Here is a 17699-nt window from a genome sequence, read left to right as displayed (position 1 = left end):
AGATTCTTAAGTGATCAAGTTTAAGGAACAGTTGAAGTCTGGCTAGAAGAGCAAGCGGTGACAAGGGAGAGAACTGAGCGGGCAGCTTTCCTCAGCACGACGCACGACGCGGTTTCGGGGCTTCGGCGTTCCGAGTAGTTTCTAATCATAACTTTAGAAGTCCTAAGAGGGGCCTTCTGGCAAGTATTAACATTTCAAAAACCCAAGGAAATTATTTTCCCACCCACAAGTGGGGTGTGCAAGCTAACCCACGTGGCAGGAGGCTCATCAGTTCAGAAAAGTGACTCCGGTTATCTCAGGCTGTTCTAAAGCTCGGCCAGATATTTACACCTGAGTAATAAAAAGGGGAAAATAATACATTGCTTAGTCATGTCTCCGTGAACCAGGGATGCCGTCTCCAAGAACCAGGGTGGGGCCAGACTCCGAGGGTTCCCGCTGGGGACAGCAGCACAGGCTCAGCAACGTGTGAGAGGAGGAGTTCGGACCGGGAGACCCTCGTCAGCGCCGAGACACCCACACATCCCAGACACAGAAGGAACCCTGCCCAGCACCACTCAATCGGGGTCAACAAGGAGTTTCACAGAAGTCTCCTGAGTCCCAAACCAGTGTCCTTCCACACATCTGACTGTCACCACGCAGGGCAGCTGAGCACAACTTCCTAACGGGGAACGCCAGGCTCCTGCCGAGCCCCTGAGTCTACACCACCAAGCAGGCACTTCAGAACCAGGTGCAAACCCTCGGAAGCGCCACTGAGATGACAGCAGCCCTGATGAAGCACGTTCTCACGCTGCTTACAATTATCTTAATGTTACGTTATACAACATTATTTTTTATTAACTGTGAATACTGTAGTGGAGAAAAATGCAAACTATGAAAACTTCTAGATCCCTCACTGTAGAGGAGAGGAAGCACATGTCCAGGCAGTAGGTGCCTTGTTGAGACTCTGCCGCACAGCCAGAATGTCGCCCTCCCACCTCCCCTAGGGTCTGCCCTAAATTGCCCTTTGCTGTAAACGTCTCTAAATTACACACACACACGCCCATGCTGCACCATGAAATGGAGGCCTCATGTTTTTATGGAGACTCGTGGGACACTGGTGAGACAGGGCACTGGACAGCCACACCTCCTTACCCCCCCATAGCAGGCTCCTCCACAGACCGGGCAGCCACGCGGCCCACGCCCCCTCACCCTCCCCCCATAACACTCCCTCCACAGGGTTAACGGCAAGGATGGCACCGCTTTTCCTTAGGACCCAGGAGAGTGGTGACTTCTCTTTAATCACTGAGCTTAGAAATTAACAATTTACAAGAAATATAAAAAGATGCCAAGTGCCTGGAGAACACCTTAAAGTTAATTCAGAACGCCTCATGAGGCTGCGTGTCTTCAGGAGTGTTCACAGGAAAGGGAGAGCAATGAGAAGATGGACAAACGGAGCTTTTAGTGGAAAAACAGAAGGGTAAAGAAAACAAAAAGTTCTAGGTAAGAGGATGAACTGAGGAAGCAAATGGGATGAGAGTATAAAGAAAAACATGCCAGTGAGATCAGAGTGAACTTCTGAAAGTAAACACAAGACTTTAAAAGAAAAGTTTATTTTTCCTTATAATGACAAAGTATTGACAGCTTATTACACAAAATTCAGAAAATATGGAGAAGAAACCAGAAGTCACCATGGTTACCCGGCACGTTCATTTCCCATTTTCCCCCATGTACTGGTGCTTCTTTTACATTGCCGCGGTCATATTACATGCTCCTGTTTTCCCTCAAGTTTAGCATTCTAACCGAGATTTTGCTTTGCTGCTGATGCTCTTGTGACTTTGCAGTGGCTACCTAACACTCCATCAGCAGTCATGCCACAGTTCAACTGGCCGTTAGACACTTGGGACTGGTTCCGCTGTTTCTTAAAGATTTACAATGAGGAGGTGAAACCTTTTGTGGCTAAATTTTTTAAAAACTTATGTTTGATTCTTTCCTTTGGAGACAGACCTAGAAGAACTACTGGGCGCATATGCATATCTTAAAGCTCTTAGGTCAAACTGCTACACAGCTCTCCAAAAAGAGTGTACAAGTCCAAAGAGCTGGAGAAAATCTCCACAATCTATACATCCGACAAAGGACTAATATCCAGAATCGACAAAGAACTCAAAAAAGTCAGCAAGAAAAAAAGAAACAATCCCATCCAAAAGTGGGCTAAGAACATGAACAGACAATTCTCTAAAGAAGATAGACAAATGGCCAACAAACATAAAAAATACTGAACATCACACTAATGATCAGGGAAATGCAAATCAAAACTACAATGCGATACCATCTTACTCCTCCAAGAATGGCCATAACCAAAAAATGAAAAGAAGAGATGTTGGCAGGGATGTGGTGAAAGGGGAACACTTCTGCTCTGCTGGTGGGAATGTAAACCAGTACAACCACCAAGGCTAACAGCGTGGAGGTTCCTCAGAGAACTAAAAGTAGATGTACCATTTGATCCAGCAATCCCACTTCTAGGGGAAAAGAAGTCATTATGTGAAGAAGATACTTGCACACACATGTTTAGAGCAGCACAATTTGCAATTGCAAAAACATGGAACCAGCCCAAATGCCCACCAATAAAATATGTGGTATTATATATACCATGGAATACTACTCAGCCATAAAAAGGAACAAAATAGGGGTATTTGCAGCAACCTGGATGGAACTGGAGACCATTATTCTTTTTTTTTTTTTTTGAGATGGAGTCTCGCTCTGTCGCCCGGGCTGGAGTGCAGTGGCTGGATCTCAGTTCACTGCAAGCTCCGCCTCCCGGGTTCACGCCATTCTCCTGCCTCAGCCTCCCGAGTAGCTGGGACTACAGGCGCCCGCCACCTCGCCCGGCTAGTTTTTTGTATTTTTTAGTAAAGACAGGGTTTCACCGTGTTAGCCAGGATGGTCTCGATCTCCTGACCTCATGATCCACCCATCTCGGCCTCCCAAAGTGCTGGGATTACAGGCTTGAGCCACCGCGCCCAGCCTGGAGACCATTATTCTAAGTGCAGTAACTCAGGAATGAAAAATCAAACATCCTATGATCTCACTCCTAAGCGGAAGCTAAGCTACAAGGACACAAACGCGTAAGAATGACACACTGGACTTTGGGGATTGGGGGAAAGGGTGGGGGTGGTGATGGATAAAAGACCACACACGGGGTGCAGTGTACACTGCTCTGGTGACGGGTGCACCAAAATCTCACAAATCACCACGAAAGAACTTATTCGTGTAACCAAACACCACCTGTTCCCAAAAAACCTATTGAAATAAAAAAAATTAAAATTAAAAAAAGAATACAACATGAGAGGGCTGAGTGATTAGGCAAACCAGACACTGTAAATTAAGTCACTTTGTTTAAAATAACCAAGTCTTTTGTGGAAAAAAACCCAAAAAAATGACAAGGGTGTACAGCTGTGATTCTCATGAATTTCGTTCAAGAATGCCTATTACATCTCATATCCACTTAAAAGCTTTTGCTAAGTTGATATTAGTTTTCCAGCTAGCACTGCAGGCAAAATGGTATCTGATCTTAATTCACACAGTTGTTTTTTGTTACCAACAGTGTTCATTTTCTCTCTCCCCACCCTAGCCTTTCATCAGCTACTTTCCTCTTCTGTACAGTGTCTATGGAAAAACAAAGTGTTTTTTAATTAACTCACTTCCAATTTACAGTTTCTTCTAGGGTAACACACTGAATATGCAACCTCTATGACATCTGACCCTCTACCAGTCTTGCCACCTTCTGGGAGGGACCATCTGTTAAAGTTCACACACATTACTTTCCAGATCCTTCCTGAAGTCAGGCATGAGAAGCCTAATTCCAATTCTTCATTGAATTTCTACGCTTTCAAACCTCATGTTCTTTATCTTTCTGAATTTGTTTCAAAAATAACATCAAACTGAAATATCACATTCTATTCTAAAAACATTTAATTTGATAGTGAATTCATCAACAAATGTTAAAAGTATATGAACCAAAACCACATGATGTGAAGTCCCTTAAAGGCAGTAATGGGTTGATGAGGTCCTTACCTTTCTGAGCTTTTCTGGAGAAAATTCTAGGCCAACAAGAAAAAGAGTAAAAAACACCCCAAATTCTCCTAATGTCTCCACTTGCACAATAGACTGAAAAACACACAAAAAAATCAAACCATATAATTTTACAGGTTTAACATATTAAGTATACTTAACTAAACAATCATGTCCTAGTATGCCTGGTGGAAGTATCCAAAACACACACACACACACACACACACACACACACAATCACACAGTATACTTCTTCCATTAACCACTTCTCCCTTTGGCTAGTATGTGCTCTGATTTTTATCTTGGTCTATTTATAATTACATTATTTTCCATGGTTTAGCTGATTTATTAAGAATTATAATTTTTACAGCATCCAGTTGTATATATTACTCAGCTATTTCAACTTATTTCTTGGTTTATGAGCACCTTTGCTATTAAGAAAAAGAAGGAAAGAAATTTGTATTTGCTTTTATTTGCAAAGGTCAGGAAGTGATTTTTCACCTCCGGTGTTTCATACTTGAATCACGTGAAAAAGACCTACTCCAAAAACCAAATTGAAATAGCCGTTCTTCCCAGAGGCCATTCTGCCACAGCGAGCCCTGTCCTGGGAACCCCCACATGTGGGCTTGCGGCTCCCCTGCCAGCCAGCTGCTCCCCAGGCCCAGGGTGTTGGGCGCACTCCTCTTCCCAGCCGGGGCTGGAGCTCCTCAGACCCCTCCTGCCGCCCTGCAGTCTGGAGAAAGCCCTGGGGCTCCTGGGCCTGGTCCCAGGCTCCACCAGCAGCAGAGGGAAAAAGGCTTGGAGGGAGCAGGCTGCACTCCTCCCCGTCCCACCCCTTGACACGCCTCCCCACGGTGGGACTCACAGCACCCACTCCGGCACCCGCTCTCCACGCTGCTCCCCTTGACACGCCTCCCCACGGTGGGACTCACGGCACCCACTCCGGCACCCGCTCTCCACGCTGCTCGCACTGTGAGTGTTGTGCGGAGGCAGCTGGAAGCTCAGGAACCTTTCCTCCCTGTCAGAAGTGCCATCAGCGTGACGGGGCCTAGCAAACAGCCCCACTGCCCGCTGCCTCGACTGGGGCTCGTTGACTTTCCCAAGTGTTGTGAGTGAGATGCTTAAAGATAGTTAGTGGGCCGGGCATGGTCAATGGGCTCACACCTGTCATCTCAGCACCTTGGGAGGCCGAGGCGGGCAGATTACGAGGTCAGGAGTTCAAGACTGACATAGTGAAACCCCGTCGCTACTAAAAATACAAAAAATTAGCCAGGTGTGGTGGTGTGCACCTGTAATCCCAGCTACTCAGGAGGCTAAGGCAGGAGAATCACATGAACCCGGGAGGTGGAGGTTGCAGTGAGCCAAGATTGCATCATTGCACTCCAGCCCAGGTGACAGTGCGAGACTCTGTCTCAAAAAAAAAAAAAATACAGTGAATGTAACACTTTGGTTGTATTCGGCACGTGAAGGGCGGTCTGAACAACCTGGCCCAGCATGTTACTGGAAATGGACTCCTTAAAACTAACAGAAATGAGCAGCGTCGTTGTCTCCAGTAACACCGCCCCTTCAGTAACAGGCACAGCGACTTCCTGAGGGTTCAGAGACTTCCCATGACACCTGAAAGGACATCTTCTTTGAAATGGTTTATACGAAGCTGGTATCTTCATTAATCACATTCAACACTTTTTAGTCTTCAGGAATTCTCTTTTTATGTTCTGTTAAACAGATAACAAAACAACTAAATTTTGTTCTTACCTTAATACTATTCAGTCCTGAAGGTCCTAGAAGTACACCACAAATAATATAACCAAACATTGTAGGCAATCCTATGGCTGTACATAGCCAGCCACAAGGCAAGGACAGCATTCCTATGGTAACAATGTCCTGAAGAAGAATCAAATAAATAAGAAACGTGTAAGATAACATGATAAGAAGAGGGCTGGCTGGCTGAGACGCAGAACAGGATGTAGTTCCCTGATTTCATCTGATGGGAATGAAGGGCGAAGACAAAACCACCGATTTTCCTCATGCTGAGGGTTCCAGAGAAGCTGAAAACATGAAGAGTGTATTCTGGGAATAGATGGAGTGAGTTTTTCAGGGCCTAAAGATTACAGTCACCCCTTAGTATCCTTGGGACAGTGGTTCCTCCCCAGCCCCCGTACCAGGATCCTCAGATGCTCAAGTCTCTGATTCCAAATGGAATGGTATGTGCATGTAACCCAGCACATCCTCCTGTATACTTTAAAGCACCTCTAGATTACTCATGATGCCTACACAATGGAAATTGTTGTCATATTTTGTATTTTTTATTGTATTGTTATTCTTCAGTCTTTTTTCTGAATATTTTCATCCACGGTTGGTTGAACTGAGGATGCAGAGCATGTGGACACAGAGGGCTGACTGTCTAGCAAACTTTTTGTTTTGCTTAAGTCCCTTAAGAGTGTTCTAAGAATTCTGAGTCCTAGAATTCCACTGAGTTTTCTCATCTGGGAAACTGTCAGTGCTGGTGTCCACATTGTAATTCACATGGCTTCACCGTGACGGGTGCAGGCAGGATCTTTAGTGGGTGCTGGCACTGCCACGCCTGCAGCCCTGAAGGTCAGCAAGGAGCAGGATACTTACAGTCACAAAACCTCTCCCTAGAAATTACCTATTCACTACAAAGGGAGAAAGAATAGCCTTACAGAGATCTCTGCCCCTTCTTGGAGGGCCCTGACGGCATCACTCGGCAGCCCCAGTCCTCACGGGACCCGCTCCATCGTGACCACCTCTCTCTCTGGCTGGTCCTCTTCCTCTCGCCTGAAACAGCACCATCTTTGAGCCTAGATTCTCTGGCTTGGTTTCTGCTCCTGTATAAACCTCCAGTCTCTGCCGGAGACCTGACAGTGTACCAGGTCTTGCCAAGCTTCCCCAAGGGGCTGCACCTGTCACGGCCAAGCCACTCCCTCCTGAGTGACCACCCGAACCACGATGCTCTCAGCTTCAAGTACTTCCCTGCATAGCCTTTGTCTAGACCGAGTTCCTGGGAGGAAACAGGTCTGAATCCAGTTCCATCTGGAAGGCCAGGCACTGCTGAATGGGTTCTCATGCTCTGCACCCCAGGGTTACATGAAGCCACATATGACTCCTTAGCCAAGACCTCTCTGCCTTTTAAGGATTTTTAATTTTAGTGAAAACGGTTTTTAGATGACTAAAATTTTAATCCCATTACAGTAACTCCTAATTTCAAAGTCTTCCAAATTCTCCAAGACAAAATTAACTTTTATTTTAAATATTAAAGTATCTTATTCCTTTAGAAAAGAAAATTAGAAATTAAGGGAAGATGCCTCAAATCACAGAAAATGTAGGGAATTCTAGTAAAATCTGTTAGACGGAAGGCTGTGCACCCCACTATCATGTTCGGAGGATAAAGCCTGGTCATACTGACACCATGAACCAGGAAGTAGGGGAAAGGTGGGCATCCCGCCATGACTCACTACCTTTATAAAGTGGTGATCCGCACGTGGGATGGTTGAGTCTCTGGGCTTGGTCAAAATATACTGGTTGTTCTGGGAGTCAATCAGCATGCTAAGGCCCAAGTCGTCCTCCACTTCTCGTTTTGTTATATTTTGCTTAGAATTGGCCTCTTCTTCCTCCACCCTCAGAACTGCCTCAAAATTGACCCCCTTGACCTGCAAGAATAATAATAATATGCAATTAAAATCCATTAAATGCTTTCAATTTTTAGAGAATGAATGCTACACAGAAGAATGTTAAAAATGTATCAATGTTCATTAGCAGTGAATTATGACTTTTCAATTAAAGAAGTAATTTAAGAATGGATAGGTTTAGGATTTCTGCTACTTTCCAAGATCTAGTTTACCATTCTTTCAAGAAATTCATAGCCCTTAAAATACTTATGAGTTCTCCTCTAATTCCATAATTAGTAGATTTTTAAAACACCTTGTTTCTTCTACTCTATTTTTATTCTCTCCGGTTTCTTCTCTTTTTCTGATTTGTTTTTATTACCCAACCCTTTCATGAGTCCTCATCAAGACCCACAGTCAATTTTCACCATCAGTCCCACTTTTTTTCTTAGAATCTTAAACATGCTACAACAAAAGAGCAGCCTGAATTCCTGCTTCAGAGATGAAGATCATTTTCTGTAAGAAGTTCACTGTTCCCGTTACAGGTGTTCAAACCAGAGCAACTCCATCTTGAACACGAGCAGGGCGAAATGAGGATGAAACCTACTGGGCTGCATTTCAGGGACAGGCATTCTTAGTCACAGGATGAGACAGGAGGTTGGCAAGATTGGTATCACAAGATACAGGCCACAAAGACTCTGCTGACAAAACAGGATGCAGTAAAGCAGCCGGCCAAAACCCACCAAAACCAAGAAGGCAATGAAAGTGGCCTCTGGTTGTCCTCATTGCTCACTGTATATAATCAGAATCCATTAGCATGTGAAATGACACTCCCACCAGCACCATGACAGCTTCCAAATGCCATGGCAACATCTGGAAGTTACCCTATGTGGTCTAAAACAGGAGGAATCCTCCATTCTAGGAAATGCCACCCCTTTCCCAGAAAATTCATGAATAACCAACCCCTTGCTTAGCATGTAATCAATAAATAATCATAAAAATAGCCCTCAGGGCTCCTCTGCCTATAGAGTTGCCTTTTTTTTGTTTCTTTACTTTCTTAATAAACTTGCTTTCACTTTACTCTATGGACTCGCCCTGATCCAAGAACTCTCTCTTGGGGTCTGGATTGGGACCCGTTTCTGGTAACGTCCCAGTAGATCAGCATTAAAACCCAACTGTCCAGGCTGTCCTGAGACCAGAGTCCCAGTGTCCCAATCCATCTGGAAAATGCAGACAAGCTGCTGAGGAGGGGAACTGACTGTTGGTGTTAAAGTAAAGGATAATTAGCTGACTTCTACAAGACCAAATTATTTTCTCTATGACTGAGAAGCGTCTTAGTTTGTCTTCATTTTCAATCTACACTGAAAACATACATGTGAACAATTTCAACAACATGTCTTCCAATCAGCGAGCGGCTCGGGGGTGAAGCTCTACACTGAAAACATACGTGTGAACAATGTCAACAACACATCTTCCAATCAGCGAGTGGCTCAGGGGTGAAGCTCTACACTAAAAACATACATGTGAACAATTTCAACAACACGTCTTCCAATCAGCGAGCGGCTCGGGGTGAAGCAGCAGCTGCTCTGGAGCGCTTACTGATTTGTTGTCGTCAAAAGCGTGTTCCTCTATCTCTTCCTCCAGACGATCTGCTGCCTTTCTTACATCTTCAAGAATCTCGTCGAGCATGGATAAACTTTGGTTTTGATGTTGCATATTTTTAAGGGCTTCAACTTGATGTTTTTCTGCTGCTAGAAGTTCCATATATTCTGTTTCTTCCTAATCATTTGCAAGAAAAGAAAAGTGAGATACATTAAGAAACAAGCTATGACGTGACTTTCTTAACCAGTCCTCCTGCTTTCTTTGTCAAATGTCCCTGTTCATATGTCAATAACTTAACTCTGGTCAGCTAGGGAAGTCACGTGTCCTAGTTATTCAAACATAACTGAGCTTAGCCAAATGTTTAGGGAAAGCTTTTTGTGTATGTACATGAATACATGTAAGAAACATTTGTTACACAAAAGTAAATGTAGTATCTGTAGGTCATCCATCCACACAAAACTCATTGACTCAATAGCGACTGTGCTCCAGGCCTGTCGTGTGTGAGTGCAGCGGTACTTTAAAACCAGATGTGAGACCTGAATGTGGAACTACCACCTAAATTCAATGCACAGTCAAATTCAAGTTACAAGGGAAAACTGTTCCAAAACACATGTAGAAACCAACAGCATTAATCATTTGAAGAACTTATGGGTGATGCTGACAATAGAATTTAGTAATGTAATTTACACAACTATATTTTATCAATAATCTTACTCTTAAACATTTATTCTTAGCTAAAGGGGTGGGACATAGGCCAGAGCAGAGAGGACCAGAGTCTAGAAGAACATCACTGCCTCAATTACCAAGTAGTCACGAGACATCATCTGATGCCACTGACAAAGAGCTGCGGGTCTCACACAGCTGAGGTCTCACACAGCTGAGGTCTCACACAGCTGCGGGTCTCACACAGTTGCGGGTCTCACACAGCTGGTCTCACACAGCTGCGGTCTCACACAGCTGAGGTCTCACACAGCTGAGGTCTCACACAGCTGCGGGTCTCACACAGCTGAGGTCTCACACAGCTGCGGGTCTCACACAGCTGAGGTCTCACACAGCTGAGGTCTCACACAGCTGCGGTCTCACACAGCTGGTCTCACACAGCTGAGGTCTCACACAGCTGGTCTCACACAGCTGGTCTCACACAGCTGAGGTCTCACACAGCTGCGGGTCTCACACATAGCCGCGGGTCTCACACAGCTACGGGTCTCACACAGCTGAGGTGTCACACAGCTGCGGGTCTCACACAGCTGAGGTCTCACACAGCTGAGGTCTCACACAGCTGCAAGTCTCACACAGCTGCGGTCTCACACAGCTGCGGGTCTCACACAGCTGAGGTCTCACACAGCTGGTCTCACACAGCTGAGGTCTCACACAGCTGGTCTCACACAGCTGGTCTCACACAGCTGAGGTCTCACACAGCTGCGGGTCTCACACATAGCCGCGGGTCTCACACAGCTACGGGTCTCACACAGCTGAGGTGTCACACAGCTGCGGGTCTCACACAGCTGAGGTCTCACACAGCTGAGGTCTCACACAGCTGAGGTCTCACACAGCTGCGGGTCTCACACAGCTGAGGTCTCACACAGCTGAGGTCTCACATAGCAGGTCTCACACATAGCTGCGGGTGTCCCACAGCTGCAAGTGTAACACACAGCTGCAGGTCTTGGACAGCTGAGGTCTCACACAGCTGCAGGTCTCACACCGCTGCATGTCTAACACACAGCTGGTCTCACACAGGTGCAGGTCTCACACCGCTGCATGTCTAACACACAGCTGCAGGTCTTGCATACAGCTGGTCTCACACAGCTGCAGGTCTCACACCGCTGCATGTCTAACACACAGCTGGTCTCACACAGCTGCAGGTCTCACACACAGCTGCAGGTCTTGGACAGCTGAGGTCTCACACAGGTGCAGGTCTAACACACAGCTGGTCTCACAGAGCTGCAGGTCTGATGCACAGCTGCAGGTCAAGCAGACCTGACACACAGCTATAGGTGTAGCACACAGCCGGGGGCCTATCACAGAGCTGCAGGTTTGACTGACACACAACTGCAGACCTGACACGTAGCTGCAGGTCTCACACACAGCTGCAGGTCGAGCATGTGACTGGAGGGCTAGTATAGCTGGTTTACCAGCACCTGGAGCATCTCAGCACAGGAAATAATAACTAGTGTACGTTAAAATACTGTTGATATGTTATGAACTGTGCATATTGGTAGCCAATGTTACTCAAACTCAGGTTTTTTCTCTACAATAAAACCACCACACATCTGGACCCTACCAATGGATCTTCACGTCTCCACTGTACACAGGGTCACAGCAGCTCATGCACATATCACACAGGGAAGACGAATGAATCAGTATTATTGAAAACCTTAATTTATCCATTTGCCTGATGATATTTCTCTCCTCCAAAATATATTTTGGTAAAAAAAGTTTAATGTCTGTATTTTTTCTCATGTTGATGCTGTGTAATAATACCACAGGTTTTTCTATGAAGATGACACAATACTTTGCACATTGAAAGGGCTTGGCATGATGCTTGCCATAGAAGAGGTACTCAAGAAATGATGGCTTCAAAAAATGTAAATAGATAATACAACATCTGATGCAATAAGTTCAGAAACTTCTCATCATTTTAAAAGCATCCTTGGTCAAAGTCCTTAATTTTAAATGCATACATTAGTTTAAAACTAATTTTAATATTTTTATCTTCGATGTATGACACTGAACAAAAGTCAAACTTCACACTAAAAGGAACTCCTGTCAGAAACTCATCAAAATGCTGATTTAAGTTATATTTATTTCTACATCAGTTTACTAGTACAACTTGAGTAACTTTTTGAATTACCAGGGGATTTCTCCATAGAGAAAAGTATGAGAGTGGCTCCTAGAAGTAAGAACTACAGTATTATGCAAAAGGAAAAGATTCTCCCTCACATGAGAGACTTTTCTAGATGTGATTTCCTATGAAAGACAACACCTGAGAGGCATCAGCCGCACTCACACCTTCCCTTCCCATCGGCTCCCACAGCTCCAGGTGGGTTCTCTCTAGGATGCGGATGTGGGCACCCACTCTCCCTCTCTCTCCCTCTCCCTCTCTAGGACTGACCTTTATTGCAGCCTCTCTCAGGGCCTCCAGGCGCTGCCGGCTGCTCTCCTTCATGTTCACCACATCTTTGTAATCCCCCTGCAGGGCTCTCTGCAGTCCATAGATGGCTTGGAAAACGGAATTTTCACTTTCATTCAACTCTTTCTGGAAAATTTCAAATGTGTGCACCTGAAACAGTTTCTCTTCATCTGACAGGCCCACGTCTTTCTCCACTGCTCCAATTGCATTTTTCAGTTTGTTCAGAACTGCATTCTTCTGGCGGAGAAGCCCTGAGAGCTTCCTGCAGCTGTCCCGGACCCACTGGCGGCTCTGAGTGGCAGTCGCCCCTCGCCCGCGGTGCAGTTTGATCACACGCTGCGCCACCTCCTCGTGCTCCACAGGCTGCACCGCCCAGGGAAGGACGGGAAACAGCACCCAGAAGAAGCTTCTTCCCAACACTTTCATGATCCAGGTTCGGAGGGCAGGGTACAGCAATCCACAGGTCTCTGCCCCACTGAGCTTGCATTTCAGATACACATTTCAGCTGAAAAAGAGTTATTGTCACATATAAACAATGATTCATCACTATTGATCAAAATATTAAATAATCAGATCTGGAAAACTGACACCTTTCTGAAGAAAATACCATTTTTCCTAGATAAGTATCAACATCTAAACTATCGCACTGAGATTAAAATCAAATACTGAATGCTGATGCACCTTGTATGGTGCCTCGTGAAGGGCTGAGATGATTAAAGGTCAGTTACATCTTTACAGAAAGGATTAAAGGTAATTTTTTTTTTTTTTTTTTGAGAACACAGCCTCGTATCTCTACAAACCCTACCAAGTCCAAAAGACAGAAAACAAGTCTATTTAAGAGAGTCCATGTTGGCCAGGCATGGTGGCTTATGCCTGTAATCCCAGCACTTTGGGAAGCCAAGGCAGGCAGATCACCTGAGGTCAGGAGTTTGAGACCAGCCTGGTTAACATGGTGAAACTCCGTTTCTACTAAAAATACGGGCCTGGTGGCACACGCCTGTAATCCCAGCTACTCAGGAGGCCGAGGTAAGAGAAAGGCTGGAACCCGGGAGGCAGAGGTTGCAGTTAGCCCAGATCACGCCATTGTACTCCAGCCTGGGTAACAAGAGCAAAACTCCAGCTCAAAAAAAAAAAAAAAGAGACAGCATGTTATCAATACCATCAACTTCCCCTCACAGGTCAGAGGGCTGCCTGGGGACATCACACTCAACATCACTCCAGAAACGAAATCTTCTGAGCTACTGTTAGCTCTGTGGGCTTCCTAAAATCATTTGAAATTTTGTCACATTTCCAAAGTCAGTCTACAGTCAAGTGCTACCAAGATGTGAAGAATTAAATAAATATATATATGTATGTCACAACACCTGGATCTCTAGAACTTTCTGTTATCATCCCAATTCAGTCTCCTTCTCTTTCTTTAGGAAGACCTAAAACAATATATATTAATTCATTCTGGCAAGGAATAGCACAGACAGAAACCTGCTTTCTGAACATTACTGCTTGGGGAATGCGGACGGTTTCAGTGTGGCTGTAGCCGTGGCGTCCAGGTGGTGATGAGCAGGGGCAGGGCAGGGTGCCCAGACAGGACCACTGTTTAGAAAGCAGGTGGAGACAGCAGCCAGCAAAGGTCACTAAGGCAGAACGAGCTTAGAGGCGGGAAACTGAGACTGTGGAAGGAAGGAGTAATAAACTAGTCAGTGGAATTTGGCCTCTAGGAGCTCACCAGTCACAAGTAGCCAAAAAAGCAATAAAACCAACACCTACCACTTACGCAGATTTACGGTTTAAAGCAAACAACAACAAAATATTAACCTAACCATTCTTCATAGCAGCATCCAATGGACTGTTAGTCAGGAATTCCTACTCAACCATCACATATTCCAAAGATTCCCCGACCTGGAAACCTGGTTACTAAAAGGTGTATCTATATATCTATACTTTCCACTGCTAACCCAAATTCTAATTGGTTTAATCCACTTTCCTGGGCAAGGCAGGTTAGCTGCAGCAAAAGGAAGGACGAGGCATTTCCGGAGGCAGCATTCTGCCCAAACCATGAAATGGCAGAAAGAGACAAATCTTATGCAAAACAAACAAGAGAACTCAAAAAGCCTGGAGGCCAGACCACTCAGTGAGGGCTGCGGCTGTCTGCACTTCAGCAGGCCTGTGTTAGACAACAGGCGTCACTGATCAGAATCACAAGCAAAAGTCACCAAGAAAAGACTATATTCTGGTTAGAAAGTGTTCAATTTTAAAACATTCTTGGAGACTGACTCCCAAAAGGTGAAGCATGCTCCACGGAGAATTCGCTTACCTGGAACAGGTAACTTCCTACATGGTAGAATAAATGATAATGTGCTGTTCCAATCACTCAATTTTATGTTAGTTTCAATACAACTTTAAGTACACGTGTACAACTTAAGCACACATTTACCACCTTAAAAACAAACAATGAGGCAATCATTTAGTCACGCCTAGCCATATAGCTGAGCTGTTATTTTAATGACTCACTCAACTGCTAAGCTTCTCTCGGTTGGTCCAAGGGAGCTAAAAAAATCAACAGCTACTTCAGAAGTGCACTTTTAGTATTTTCCAGAACCAAGACAGAAATTTGAGATACTTAGCTCATACTTCCCAGTTCCCCCAAAAAATCCCAAAAAGTGATTCTTTGACGGATTTTATGCTTCAGAAAAATAAGTTTCCACACAGCTCATGTGTGAATGACACCTCTATGTTCATTTCTGGTTCCTTCCTCAATCAGGTTCCTAAAATCAGTTGTCCCTCTAAGGGAGCTATTAATTTTTACGAGAAATCTTTGAGGATTTTAGTTGTAGTTACACTAAAATTTCCCACTGAAACTTACTCATAACATGAAACAAATTATTTATGGACCCTTAAAATACAAATCACCCTTTATTCAAACTCATCTCATTTTACCTTCAAACTTGCCTCCAAAATCCTATGGACTACTAAATTGTAGCATGTTTTTTGAGTAAATTAGTAAACATCTTTAGCTGTTCTAATTATTAAAAAGACACTTTGGATTCCTCTAATGTATTTTTTGTTATTGTTGTTTTCTGAAACGGAGTTTTGCTCTTGTCACTCAGGCTCGAGTGCAGTGTCGTGATCTCGGCTCACTGCAACTTTTGCCTCCCAGGTTCAAGCGATTCTCCTGCCTCAGCCTCCCGAGTAGCTAGAATTACAGGTGCCCGCCACCACACCCAGCTAATTTTTGCATTTTTAATAGAGACGGTGTTTCGCCATGTTGGCCAGGCTGGTCTCAAACTCCTGACTTCAGGTGATCCACCCGCCTAAGCCTCCCAAAGTGCTGGGATTACTTTTTTAATAATGAATTCTTAGAATTTCTGTATCTTGAGCTATGGATACACATAACAACGCGGATGTATCTCAAGGCTAAGTGAAAAAAAAATCTCAATTTTATTGAGAGGACACACAGGCGTAGATTCACACTCACTAGTGCATGTATAGGTGGTGTGATCTCAACAGGTCAGGGGATTTGATCAAAGAAAATGTCCTGCGTATACTATGGTTTTGCATGGTGCTACCATTGGAGAAAACAGGGTAAAGGCACTCTGCAGGATTTCTCTGTATTACTCCTTACAACTTCATGTGAATCTACAACCATCTCAAAATGAAAAGGTTTTCAAATTCTACCTAAGGCCGGGTGCGGTGGTTCATGCCACTGCTGTATTATGCCACAATTATCTGTATTCCCAGCGCTCTGGGAGGCTGAGGTGGGCGAATGCTTGAGGCCAGGAGTTAGAGACCAGCCTGAGTAACATAGCAAGACCCCGTCTCTATTAAAAATGAAATAATTAGTCGGGCGTGGTGCCCCCTGTGGCCCCAGCTCCCGGGGAGGCTTAGGCGGGAGAATCGCTTGAGCCTTGGACCAGCCCCTGCACTCCAGCCTGGGCGACAGCAAAACTCTGTCTCAACAACAACAAAAAAGCTTCAGAATATTTAAGTCAAGCCTGTAGGAGAAAAACCCACAAATATTTCACTAAGTACTCCAAACATTAAGACACTCTTTTTGAAAAAACCGGTAAATAAGATAAATTTGGAAGACAGAACAATCAGAAAAACAGGCAGTGAATAAGGACCCGATGCGTAGCGGTCTTGTTTCCCTGCGCAGGCGTCCACACCCCGTCTCATGGACACCACCAGGAGCCGTTAGGAGCCACAGGAGGGGCGCCAGGGACAGGGCTGCATCTCCGCCGCGGGCCCTGGAGGCCCCGAGTCCACCCGCGCGGCCAGGGTGGGAACGCAGGTCCCATTCCAGGTTAGACCGTGGGCCTCGGCGAAGAGCGCCTGGGTAAGTACTGGAGGAGCGAGACCCCAGGCCACAGAGACCACCCGACCCCGGGAGACAGCACCTGCAAGAGAAGGGGAGCCCCGGGGAGGGAAGGAAGGAAAGGGACCACTGGGAAGGGAGGAAGGGAAGGGGAGCCCCGGGGAGGGAGAAAGGAGAGGGGAGCCCCAGGGACGGACGGAGGGAGGGAGGAAGGAAGGGGACCACTGGGAAGGGAGGAAGGGAAGGGGAGCTCCGGGGAGGGAGAGAGGGGAGGGAGAGAGGGGAGGGGAGGGGAGCCCCAGGGAGGGAGGGAAAGAAGGGGGACCCCCGGGAAAGACCCCCGGATGGACGGGCCTGGCGCTCACCGGGACGCAGGAGGCCGCGCCCGCCCGTCTGGCCCGAGCATCACCGTTCCGCGGCCTGGGCCGGGCTCTGAGGCGCCAGGAGTCGAGGGGCGGAGGGGGACGCCGTCTCCCGCCTCGGAGCGCAGCGTCCAAGGGCTTCCCTGCATCCCTTCCCAGGCGGGACCAGGGCCGGGAGGGAGCGGCCGCCGCCCTGCCCAGCACCGCCCTCGCCCAGCACCGCCGCCCGGGACTCCGGCCCAGCCGCACTCACGACCCCCTTTAAGAGGCGGGGCGGGGGCGGGTCGCGTCGGCCGCGGGCGGCGCAGGGCACGTCGGGAGGTGGAGTTCCGTGCACCGACCACCGCCCGCTTCCTTCCCAGAGAACCTGCCGCCGGCGCGGGGCCTGGGAGCTGCAGGCCGGCGTCGGACTCCGCAGGGGCGAGCCAAGGCCCTGGTAAAGGCCGGGACGCGCAGGGGCGGCGCTGAGCATGCCGGGAGTGGGAGTCCCCGCGGCCGGCTCCCGCCAGTGCCCCGGAGCCCAGGGCCGCGGCGGTCCGAGAACGAGGGCGGAGCGGCCGCCGCGCCTGCGCAGAAGGCCGGGGCCGGCGAGACGCCGGCGGCGCGGGGGAGATGGTAGGTGG

The 17699-nt window shown here is 46.7% G+C and overlaps 2 protein-coding genes across 4 annotated transcripts in view; one reads left to right on the top strand and one right to left on the bottom strand.

Moving 5' to 3' along the window:
• TMCO3 (transmembrane and coiled-coil domains 3) overlaps positions 1-17395 on the bottom strand; it is a 57209-nt gene extending 39814 nt beyond the window's left edge. The window contains exons 1-6 of the mRNA XM_007960998.3: positions 17080-17395; positions 12388-12910; positions 9273-9452; positions 7527-7718; positions 5803-5931; positions 4051-4143 (exon numbers count right to left, since the gene is read on the bottom strand). Coding sequence (XP_007959189.2) covers positions 4051-4143; positions 5803-5931; positions 7527-7718; positions 9273-9452; positions 12388-12831 — 1038 coding nt within the window. The 5' untranslated portion in view covers positions 12832-12910; positions 17080-17395. The remainder of the gene's footprint in view (positions 1-4050; positions 4144-5802; positions 5932-7526; positions 7719-9272; positions 9453-12387; positions 12911-17079) is intronic.
• DCUN1D2 (defective in cullin neddylation 1 domain containing 2) overlaps positions 16626-17699 on the top strand; it is a 39253-nt gene continuing 38179 nt past the window's right edge. Inside the window, exon 1 of one of the 3 annotated variants that reach the window (XM_038007926.2) lies at positions 16626-16735. Coding sequence is in view for 2 of the 3 variants with exons in the window: in XM_038007927.2 (XP_037863855.1) it covers positions 17547-17691 (145 nt within the window). In the remaining variant the exon portion in view is untranslated. Of the gene's footprint in view, positions 16736-17545; positions 17692-17699 lie in introns of those variants that run through there. The other 2 variants (XM_038007927.2, XM_007961001.3) reach the window with 2 other exon arrangements.

Source organism: Chlorocebus sabaeus, chromosome 3 (assembly GCF_047675955.1).
Source record: "Chlorocebus sabaeus isolate Y175 chromosome 3, mChlSab1.0.hap1, whole genome shotgun sequence".
Classification (NCBI taxonomy): domain Eukaryota; kingdom Metazoa; phylum Chordata; class Mammalia; order Primates; family Cercopithecidae; genus Chlorocebus; species Chlorocebus sabaeus.
This window is presented reverse-complemented; position numbering and strand designations above follow the sequence as displayed.